At 31.9% G+C, this 11995-nt stretch overlaps 2 protein-coding genes across 2 annotated transcripts; both read right to left on the reverse strand.

Moving 5' to 3' along the window:
- Positions 1 to 7169: 7169 nt before the first annotated feature.
- LOC125847183 (probable LRR receptor-like serine/threonine-protein kinase At3g47570) lies at positions 7170 to 8641 on the reverse strand. The gene is made up of 3 exons (XM_049526861.1): positions 8453 to 8641; positions 8249 to 8402; positions 7170 to 7279 (listed from the first exon to the last, which is right to left on the reverse strand). The coding sequence occupies exons 1-3, from the start codon at positions 8639 to 8641 to the stop codon at positions 7170 to 7172; spliced, it is 453 nt and encodes a 150-aa protein (XP_049382818.1).
- A 176-nt stretch (positions 8642 to 8817) lies between these two features.
- LOC125847184 (receptor kinase-like protein Xa21) lies at positions 8818 to 11106 on the reverse strand. Its single transcript, XM_049526862.1, has one exon. It carries the CDS (start codon positions 11104 to 11106, stop codon positions 8818 to 8820), a length of 2289 nt encoding a protein of 762 aa, XP_049382819.1.
- Between the last annotated feature and the right edge of the window lie 889 nt (positions 11107 to 11995).

Consider the following 11995-nt stretch of genomic DNA (forward strand, 5'->3'; position numbering starts at 1 on the left):
GAAAATTTGTATGACCCTCCAAATTTCATTTGTGTCACATAAATTGAGACAACAAAAATAACATATATTAGGTCCATTTTAATTTATTTGTCATATTTTTTTATTATTTTTTTTAAAAAAAATTGCGTAAAAATACTATAAATCATGATAATTGACAACATAAAATATGTTTTGAAAAAAAATACAAAAAATTCCACTGATTCTTGAAGTGAATCTATCGTAAAAATATTATAAATCATGATAATTGACAACATAAAATATTTCAAAAATGTTGTATGTGGGTAGTCTTGTTATGCCTTAAATAGCGTCAAAAAAAGTACAGGTTTGTGATAAAAAAAAACTTATTCTTTTATCCACGCAAACAATCGCTTCAAAAACTCGGTTATTAGCCCCAAAATATACCATTTATATTATTGGGACCGTGCATAGCACGGGCAACATTATCTAATATTATACTAAAAGTGGGAAGTACTTATCTTCAAAGTTAGATTACAATTTTACCCTTATACTTAATCAAAATGTAATAAATACAACATCTAATCTAATTAAATAATAATAAAAATGTATTATCTCTTCAAAATTAATATACATAAATGTAAATTCACTAAATTATTCAGACAAAAAAAGAGAGGACACTCTTTGGCATTCCTATTCCAACTAAAAGATAATGATAGAGTATTATGTTTCCAGTCAAATTAATGAAATGTTACGAAAATTCATGGGGTGAGAACTGAGGTGAATGTATCCATAATAAAAGATAATGAAATTTATTATGGCTTGGAATATGTATCTTTGTATATATTGTTTTGTGTTGTTTCTGTTCAAAGTAGAATATTAGTCTAAGGTGAATGTATCCACATGAATAAAAATAGAGAGAAATAAAACGAGTGTTTAAAGTTAGATTACAATTTTTCTCTTATATTTAATTAAAATAAAATACCTAATCTAATTGAAATAGTAGTAATTATATTTAAATTTACATGAGATTTGTGAATCGACAGATATTCAAAAGTCCAATTTAAATGTAGCCCTTAATGATTTACCCATTAATAAAATTTAAGTGTGCGCTATTCATTGCTAAATAGTTTGAATAGTAGGAAGAGTTGCATTGAATAATTAAATGTAGACTAATGAAAGAAAAGGTTCAAGGAATGCAAATTGAAATATTGCTATAAAAAAAACAAGAAAGGATTCTTGAATTCTTACTCACCATTTTTATAGGCTCTTGCATAATTTTAATTTATTAATTAATTTCATCTTCTTTTTTGTTCTTGAAGAGAAAGCAACAATTTGAGACGATGGAAAGTACCTAGAGCTATTGACGTCTAGAGTTCGATTAGCCACTAACATCAACTTCACTAAACAAAGTTCAACACAATTCTTTTGTAATGCACAATGTTTATGTATCAATGTATATGAAAGTTTAGACACATATATTATTATTCTGACATGTAATATTTTAATTTTAGCATTCAAATATTCTTCTTATACTTTTAGCAGTTGTTTCTACTTTATATGTAAAGAGAGAATTGATATGTGTTTTAATTTCTTTATTTTAGTAAGAATAAGCTTGCATTTTTTTAAATCAATATATTTAACTATTATATACTCCCTCCATATCAATAAAAAAGTTTGAACAAATTAACATGGAATACACGTGCAAAGCACGTGTCCAGATACTAGTATTACTATAAGTGGGAACAAAAAAAAGTTAAAAGTTGAAATATCATTTTACCCCTACACTAAATAAAAATATTATGAAATAGCTAATTAATTAAATATTAAATAGTAATTATATAATATTATTATTATATTACACTAAATTCTAAAAGTGGAAAGGTGTTAAGTAAAAAACTCAAAGAAAAAATATTCATAGAAAATTGTTAGACATTTTTATCCTTTTAAAAAATAAATTAGTTATATTTTTTCAAAAAAATTGTATTTTTTTTTCTCCTTCAATTTACTTAAAATAATCTCTCTCTCTCTCTCTCTCTCTCTCTCTCTCTCTCTCTCTCTCTCTATATATATATATATATATATATATATATATATATATATAGATAGATTATTTAAAGTAAATTGAAGAAGAAAAATAAAAATAAAATAATTTTTTTTGAAAATTATCATTTTGCCCCTCCACTAAATCAAAATATGGTAACTTAATTTGTTAAATATTAATATTTTAATTATATAATGATATATATGAATCCCAACAACTATATTGTCACGCCCCGAGCTTACACCCTGGGCGGGATTGACACTCGAGAACCATTGATGGCCCCAAGCAAACCTTTGGCCTGACTTACTACTCAGCGGAAGACTTTACTCAACAAAGATAAGTCATGAAATAAACTAGAATGTTATAAAAGAAAACATTCAATTGGTCAATAAGGAAACTCAAGTCTTATAATCAAAACAACTGAAATATCAAGACTAATGAACTAATAATTATCTTTCTATGAAGCTTCTAATACTAAGAGGGATGTCAGGACAACACCCTCGATCATCCTAACAACTGAAATGATAAAGCAATAATAAAGGGATCCTCCGGAAAGCAAGGAGGCTCACCAAATGACTCTGAAATGCTCAACTGGATCAACGGAGCGTTGGATATTGTTGATCTTTGTTACCTATATCTGCATCATAAAAGATGCAGGCCAAATGGCAATAGTACATGGAATGTACGAGCATGCGAGGGGAAAACTAAACAAGGCATAAGCTTGAAATGGAACTAAAGAAACTTACCTCGTCTCAACTCAACTCTACTTATTTCAATATAAAACAGTAATAAAGATGCAGTAGAAAGAAAACTTTAAAACATGTAGATAATAACTCAGTGTATTGAAAAACACACAATAACTCAATTTGTATATGAAAATACAAGTAACTCTGTGTATATAAGAATACAAAATATCTTTGTGGGAGTTTCTCTAACCGACAACCATTACTATGAGCTATGTGATGATACAACGTCTTGCCTCATGCTATCAGGGCCGTCTTATACCTTGTCGGGGGTATAAAACCTAACTACTAAGTGGATCCACTAGTCAATGCTAAAAGCATTACGGAATCATTTAAAAAGTATGACCCTTTTCTACCCATGTTGGCTACACAGTTTATGGAACTTTGAATTGTCTGAACTCAAACTTGTCCCCAAATCGGTGCTCAATACTACTCCCAAAATGTAACTAGCTCATATGTTTAAAAACATAACTATTTCTGTTGTTTGAGATAATTACTCAAAACTAACTAGCTCAAAAGCTCTCTTGGAAATCGTTGTTTCCTCTCTTGCTTAAATGTGAAAACATTTACTCTTTGGGAATACTTAGTTCCCATATAATCTTTTGAAGAAAATGAACTTCACTTTATATTCTTATTCAACTCAAAGCTCAAGTCTTAAAACAAGTTTAAAACATTTGTAAAAGACTTTTTGAAAAGACTCTGAGAACTCTCTAGACTTGGCTCTTAATTTTTCTTGAATTTGAATTTATGAATTCAAGGTTATGATTTGTGATAGGAAGGATATCGTGATGATTAAGAGTGTTTTTAGATAGTAAATCATGAGAAACGATCAAAACAACACTGTCTGGGAGCAAGTCCGCGACGCGGAGATGCATTTTAATTGATACAGTGGAGTCCGCAATCTCTCTACAACGCGGAGAGGAAATTTCACTCTGAAGGAACAGGTCCGCGTCGCGGACCTGGTACTCGTTTTATGTCCGGCTTTTTCTTCCTCGTTTTCTAACCCCAATTCATCTATATTCAATTCTTTTTCTCAATTTCTCTTTAGATTCAGATACCCAACATATGTACACAAGAATCTACTCATAAACGACTCTAAAATCGACACGATTTCCTCAAGAACTCAACAATCCCATCCTAACTCAAGAATGAAAGCCAATTTCAAGAACACAATTCAAGATCATCAAACTTTCAACTTTCTAGAACGAAATTACGCTGAAATTAACATGATTGGCGCGTGGATGAACGAACCCAACGCTATGTGAACTCACATACCTCTTTAGGTATCAACCCTTAGCGAAACGACATTCGATTCCGCAAGAAATCTCCAAGAACGCCTTGACTTTTCTCTTTTTCTCCTCTTCTTGAACTATTCTCAAACCCTAGGCATTAATTTTAGATTGCGTAAACTGAACCCAATTAGTTTTGACCCCTAATTAATTACTAAAAATGAAATAAATCTGATAGGGTAAGGAAAAGACCAAAACACCCCTCTTAAATCCGGGTAACTTTTTCTTAAATGGACAGCCCGACTTCAAGCAAGTATATCTCCCTCATACGAGCTCGAAATTTACCAAACTCGGTGGCGTTGGAAAGTGGATTTCAAGATCTTTCCTTTGATACCTTGTAGCCCACCTAAATCATTTTGTACGAAAAGTTATGGTTGTTTGAAGTTGACCCAAAACTCATACTTAGCATATAATTTGCTATTTCCAAATTTGATTCTTTCTATTTTTAGCTCTTTCAAATAGCGAAGTGTTACATATACTTTAATTCTTGTGTTATGGCATTATAATTATAATTGATTAGATTAATTAATTTAATTAAAGTAGAAGACAAAACAATGTATGAAACATTATAAATTAGAAATAATGTTATGGCATTGTATTTATTTTTCTCCTTCAATTTACTTAATGTATTTACATCTTCAAAAAATAAATTAGTTACATCATTTCAAACAAAAATTAGTTACTTCTATTAATGTATGATGAGTTTGATAATACTTGAATAATGTATGCAATATGCTCAGATATTCATATTGTCAATTGTCTAAATTCAAATTAATTTAAATAAAGATTGCTAAAAAAATGTTACTTTGAATGAAAGATTTTAGTTGTGTTACTTTATTGTCTATCCAATATATTGTTGCAAACACATACATATTGTTCATTTTTACCCTTTTTGTTTTATTTTTAGTTTTTCTACGATTTGTATGAATAAGGTTAACAACTTAATTTTCAAATAAAAATGAGAGTTCCATTTATATTTGTCCGACACTAAACTTAATCATTTTCTTAAATATGAGCAATCTATATTGATGGTAGTTTTCTGCAGCGTTAAAACTCAAATGGTTGGTGTGATGACAATTTTGCTTTTAAACATTTTGGTTGTAACATTATAAGAATTGAGTAATTAAGCTTCATTTTGTTTAGATTTTAGTAATATAAATAAGCAATATTATTCAATATTCTACTTGAAGTATATTGTTCAAGAGTAATGTTATAGCGTCTTTTGCAATTGTTTTATATTGTTGCAACTAGGGTTGTTCAAAACCGAACCGAAACCGATAACCCGAGCCGAAAAAAAAATATTGGTTTATTTGTAATGGGTTATTAGTTTAGCAGTTTTGATAACGATTTTGATTGCTTTTGTTATTGGGTTATTGGTTCTTAACAGTTTTAGGTTTTTTCTTAACGGGTTAACCGATAACCCGATAGTAAATTAAATTATTATATTTATACCATTTTGTATATAAAGTCCTTGACTTAGAGTTTTGTTTCCTACTTTTATTTCTGGTCGTATCAAACTCTTGGTTATTCTACAATGTAAAAGTGTTTGCGTTTGAGAAAGATGTAACTTGTGAATTCATGTGCATGGTTCATTTGGTTTGTCACCTTGTTTTAAGTGATTTCCAATGGGGTTTTTTTTGTGTCAAATCTTAATGGTTAAACCGATAACCGAACCGATAATGATCAATAACCGATTTAAACCAATAACCGATAAGTCAATATCTTAATGGTTCTATAACGGTTTATCATCTCTACAAACCGATAAACTTTAAAACCAAACCAACCGATACACAACCCTAGTTGCAACATATATTTTCACATGGAAAATTGTATTTTCACTTACAAATTGGAAACACTTACACATGTATGTTGTACTAATATTCATGTCATTTTAGAAAGTTTGAAATACTTGATAAGAATACACGTGTCCATAACTAGTATTACTAAAAGTGGGAAGCTCCTAACCTCAAGTTGAATTACGAAAGTACCCTTTATGATTTTTTTAATTAAATAAATAATAAAAAGTTAATTAGACCAAATACATGATTAGGTGTTAGAGCTTATCATTTCTTTATGAGGCTTTAATTGTTAGCCTTTGAGCTTCTTCCGTTAATACTCATTCCCACAGTAGTTTAATGCTTCACACTTAGTTATCATTAAGTCAGAACATAGCCATTCACGATTTGTTTAGTCATTAAGATTGATTCTACCTTTCGTCTTCCGCATTATTCTTTCATCTTCCCCATTAATAATTTTCTCTTAAAATCATTTCTTATTCTATACATTGCAATACTTTATAAAAGCTTATAAGAAGTTGTATGTGTCCTATTATTCTATGTGTTCTATCGGTCAGAAATTCTCCTTTTTTCAGGCATATCTATGATTTATATGTATTTATATGTGGTTTAAATCTCATTCTTGATATGTTTGAGATGGTATATATGTTATTTAATATTAAGAAATAATTATCTTTTAAGTCGGAACTAATTGTCCCAATGAAAGATTTAGTAATGTACAATACACTTTTCACTGAATGTTATAAACACGAAGATTAATTATTTTAAATGTATATACTTCCATGCATATTGTCAGAGAGTAATTTCTNGATCTGTTTGAGGATCCACTGGAAGAACCTCTGTGTTTTGTGCATTCTGTGTTTCAACCATTATCGAAGCCTGCAAACTTGAATCTCGAACTCGTCAAGCTGGATAATGCAAACGATGATCTGATCTCAACCAAAACGCTCTAATACCATGATAAAATGTGAAATCTAACTGCGATTTTTAGATCCAATACACAGCCATTGAAAGAATTCTATAGAGAACTTACTTCTACATATTTTGCTTTGAAGAGATAAAAGTATTTTCTATATTGAATTGATGAATCCGATTACACATACATGTATTATATAGTAGGCTCACGTCTGACTTAACTCCCTAACTAACTCACATGTGCCATGTGCTCTTTCTAACAAACTCTTAACCACCTATAACCACTTTAAATGCACTGTATTGCAATGCTTCAAACGTGATTGCTTCTTCTTTCTCAATAAGTAGCTTAAAGAGACAATGATCAATTGACAATTGAATATCCTTAGAAGCATCCCTAGCAGGACGCCTTGCTTCCACTTTGTCCATATTAGCATCTATTTATCTTCTGCAATTCCTCACTTATACCTTCAAACTTCACTGACATCCTCATTGCTGCTTTCTCGCTCCTTACACAATTGGGTGTCCTTGTTTTCAATGCTACAACAAATAAAAATCAAATCTCGAGAATACCATCAAATGAATGCCTCCTGGAAAACTTGTTGGGCTTCAAAGTTCAAAGCCATGACATTATAATACGATTTCAAGAAAAATTATTTAATTGTATTCTTTTCCTCTGTCCAACAGATTTTATTTTATTTTTGGATAAAATAATTGGATTCTCTACAAGAGTAATCTAATATTCTTTATAGCTATCTAATTTGATGACCCTGCGTGCTGCTGTCATATAGTATTAATTTAATCAGAATATGGACCTCAACTATAAACGCAACGAGTTCTGTTTATTGACAACTTGTTTTGCCACTCAAAACATGTTTTGATACTATTTTATTTCTTATTTATATTTTTTATCACTTCTTAGGAGTTTTTACTTATTTGCTTTTTTGATGACTTGTTAATACGAAAATAAAACTGTATGTGTTACTTCACAATTGTGCCTCAATCACCAAAAAATGATTTCTTTGATTTTTAATATTCAGATTGCTTAAACAAAACTATCAATTTTGATTTTAAATATTCAAAGAATCATATAAGATGTACATACAATCTTTCAAATCAAACAAGAAAAAGAAGTAAAATAATCAATAATCCAACTTCCCTTTAGCCTTTTAAGTCAAAATGTTGCTATTCAACTATCATAAAAGTAGAAGTTTCTTGATTATGTAAATCTTCTATGAGAAAACAATTACTCACTCCATTTCAATTTGTTTGTCTGATATTGAAGTTTAAGAAAGTAATAAAGACATTTATATCTTGTGGGCTTAAAAAATGTCACGTGGAAAGTTAGAATTAAAGTGCTACCCAAAAAAGGAAAAATATATTCTTTTTTAAACGAATTATAAAAGAAAGTAAGGCGAACAAATTGAAACGGAGAGTGATGAAAAACAAAGTTATGGTAAACATAAAGGGAAAAAGTAATCAGCATAGCAGTTCAAGACATTATCATACCTGGAGCATAGTTTCGAGAGTATTGGTTTGAGCAATGTTTCCTTCTTGTGCCAACATTTTTGCATTTCCAAAATCTGCAACGTACATGAGCACTCAGATCCTGATCAAGAAGCACGTTAGCTGGCTTCAGATCACAGTGCACAATGGGCGCTAGCTGTATAATCATGATGATGAAGATACTCCATGGATATTGAGTCTTTCAACCAGGTTCAAGGAATTTTCATCAGAGTATAATCTCTTGTCTAAGCTTCCATTAGGCATGTACTCCAGCACAATTGCTGTGAAATCCAAATTTGAACAAGTCGACACTATCTTGACCAAGTTTCTGTGTCTTACATTGCTCAAAATTTCACATTCTGAATCAAAATTTCTTAAACCCCGTTGCCATTGCATATCAAAAACTTTGATTGCAAAGACAGCACCACCAGAAAATGTACCTTGGTAGAGTACTGTACCGGAACTTCCACTTCCTAGTTCCTACTAGCTTGGACTGACTGAAATTTTCTGTAGCTTGGAGAAGCTCATAATAAGTGATTTTCTGATGTGCAATTCTAGGAGGGTAATCCGATTCATTGTTTCCAATCACATGTTTTTTTCTTGACCAATATCAGAAATGTTACAGCAACAGGTACTGCTGTTCTAAGAATAATGGACTTTTTCCTTGTCTTACTACCTTGAGCTAGACATATAGGAATATATAAGTCAGGTGCTCCACAAAGTCTTGGATTTCCCATCAAGAACCGGTAATTAACATTTGCAAATACCCCTTTCTTTGGAACTTCTCCTTGCAAGTTGTTGAAAGAAACATTGAGATACTTGAGATCTCGCAATAGCTCAAGAGATTTGGGAATCACACCTGATAGAGCATTAGTAGACAAATCCAGAGCCTCAAGAACTATTAGATTGCTAAATGTGTCTGGTATGGGACCTTGTAATGCATTTCTTGACATATCTAGTGAAACTAGATATTGAAGAGACCCTATGGAATTGGGTATTTCACCAAAAAACCTATTGAAAGAGAGGTCCATGATCCTCATTGCTTTCAGAGTTCCCACATCAGAAGGGAAGAAACCATGCAGCAGGTTTCTCGATAAGTTCAGACTATCAAGCTTTACTAATCTCCAGAAACTTGAAGGTAACTTTGAGCTGAAATTGTTGGCAGCAATTGACATTACTCTTAATTCAGTCAGATTTCCGATACACGAGGGTACTTCTCCTGACAGTCTGTTTTCTCCCAAATGCAGTAGACCTAATCTTCCTTTGCTGCACAGTTCAGCTGGAAATGTCCCTTCTAATTTATTTCTAGTAAGATACAGCCTTTCCAGGTTTTGCAGGCCAACAAACGAGGGGGCCACATTACCGACAATGTTATTACTTGCTAATCCCAGGAAAATCAAGCCACTTAAGTTTCCAATGTTTGTTGGCATACTGCCTCTAATTCCACAGTCCAATGCATCAAGGACCCTGATATTGCTTGATAAATTTCCTATTGATTCCGTAAAAATTCCATTCAAAGGATTAGATGCAAGAATCAGGTACACCAGATTCCTGCTGGTTACCAATGAATTCAAGAAGTCAAGTTGTGTGGCTCCAGGATTGTTTTCCAACAGATTATTTTGCAGATTTAGAGTTATAAGGTCCACCAGGTTACCTAACATCATGGGAATCGGTCCGGTAAAACTATCGTTTGCAACTTCAAGATTTTCAAGCTTTGAAGCATTGCATATTGCAGCGGGTAGATCTCCACTGAATTGGTTGTGTGAAAGGAAAATCTCCTGCAAGTTAGGTAGCCAAGTACCAAGATCATACGGAAGATGCCCATTTAAGTAATTATGCCTGGCTTTGAGGATTTCAAGAGACGAAATATTGAATAAGCTGGATGGAATGGCACCAGAAATTCGATTATATTCAAATTCAAACCAGACTAGTTCATGCAACTTACCAAACTCATTTGGAATATTTCCTTGCACATCATTTTCAGTGAAGAAGAGATGAGTAATCTTTGATGCATTTGATAAAGAAACCGGGATTTTCCCCGTGATCCTGTTGCTGTCCAGAAAAAGATGTTCAAGGATAGGAAGATAATTACCCAAATCACTTGGAAGTTCCCCTGATAAGGCATTTATCGAGAGATCCACAATTTGTAATCTTGAAATATTGAAAATTGAAGCAGGTATCGATCCAGTGAAGTCATTGCCACGAAAGGAAAGGAGCCTCAAATTGGTAAGATCACCAATTTCATCAGGTATTTCACCTTCCAAATCATTTTCATGCAGATAAAAATATTCCAGATTTGATAAGTTACCTAATAAAGGTGGAATCTTTCCTGTCAGATTATTGTCGTTGAGACGCAAAAGTCTAAGTTGACTTAAACGACCAAGTTCTTGAGGTATGCTTCCTTTGATCATGTTATCTGATAAATGAAGTTCTTGCAGTACACGACAACGGCTTATATTCAGAGGAATAGTTCCATCAAGAGAATTCCCAGTCACATTAAAAAGTCTCAGTTGTTGCAAGAAGCCCAACTCACTTGGTAAATTGCCATTCAAATCATTGTTACTAAGGTCAAGAAGAGCAAGTTGAGTCAAGTTGGCAATTTCTGAAGAAACTTTGCCTTGAATGGCCAAATTAGGAAGTTGCAAAGCTACAACTCTCTGGTGCACGCATGAAACTCCATACCAGCTGCAGAAGTGTGTGTCTGAGCTCCAATTTCTGGACAAAATGTGGTGAGGTTCCAATCGAAGGCTCGATTTAAATGCCATCAAAGCAGCATAGTCACTGATGAAGTTGGTATGTTTAGCTAAACAAAGTGAATAAAAGAAGAACAAAAGTGAAAGAAACTCAATCAGAATGTTCATGATTAGTGATTTGGGATTCTTACTCTCACAAAGAGTGTTTAGTAGTAGAAATTGTTTTGATCAATCTGTAACATACTAGGCTAGTGGTGGTTGGAAGAATTTAATTCTGTTTACTTTTCTTAAATGGAAGAATACAAATTCACTATTGGACTTACTTGACCACAAAAGCTAGTTTATGAAGTTAAAATTATTCATGACTTCCCTACATGCGCAGAACTAGACATTTGGAGTGCTAAATACTAGTAGATTACTAGAATTTTCAGTCTTTAAAGCAGGATTATTATTGTAAACTTAAGCTTTGATAGTGTTTATTTGCCCTATCCACTATATTTTATTTTAGTAGAAAGGCATATCAATATTAATGTATGTCGTATTTACCAACAAATTGCAAAAGTAAAGAGACAAGCGAAGGTTAAATAAAGTTTTATGGATACATATTAAGCTTCAGAAACTTTTGTGCATGTTTTGTCCAGTTGGAATATTGGCGCGTCGAAAACTTGTTTTATTTTTATTTTTTTTAAAATGGTGAATATAATCTGCATATTTCACACACAAATAGATAATCACCTGGCTGTTTCAATTTTTTAAAATTGGTGAATAAAATGACTTGGCACGGGCACATGGCATCTAAAAGAAAAAAAGAATTTCACAATTTGTGTCGTAATTTTTGAAAATTAGGATTCGTGTTAATTTAGAACAAATTAAAAAGAAAATTACGCCACACGTCTATATCATGGAAAAAAAGAGGTAAACGGATTGGAAAATCAAGATTTGACCCGTTAACTACTTCTTGACTATGACTCTGATTTAGATTGAATTAATTATATTCAAGCTGACAGATTCTGAAAAGTTCAAACAAATACAACCATTGCAAAAAAATTGACAATAG

The sequence above is a fragment of the Solanum stenotomum genome, chromosome 12 (assembly GCF_019186545.1).
Source record: "Solanum stenotomum isolate F172 chromosome 12, ASM1918654v1, whole genome shotgun sequence".
NCBI classification, from domain to species: Eukaryota; Viridiplantae; Streptophyta; class Magnoliopsida; order Solanales; family Solanaceae; genus Solanum; species Solanum stenotomum.

Bases quoted from the DNA above. Each gene is read 5' to 3' on its own strand.
- LOC125847183 (XM_049526861.1), bottom strand. From the start codon at position 8,641: ATGCAATGGCAACGGGGTTTAAGAAATTTTGATTCAGAATGTGAAATT. The intron at 8,403-8,452 runs GTTGAAAGACTC...ATGATTATACAG, and splicing joins ATGAAAATTCCTTGAACCTG to CTAGCGCCCATTGTGCACTG. The intron at 7,280-8,248 runs GTATGATAATGT...TATTTGTTGTAG, and splicing joins CTCTCGAAACTATGCTCCAG to CATTGAAAACAAGGACACCC.
- LOC125847184 (XM_049526862.1), bottom strand. From the start codon at position 11,106: ATGAACATTCTGATTGAGTTTCTTTCACTTTTGTTCTTCTTTTATTCA.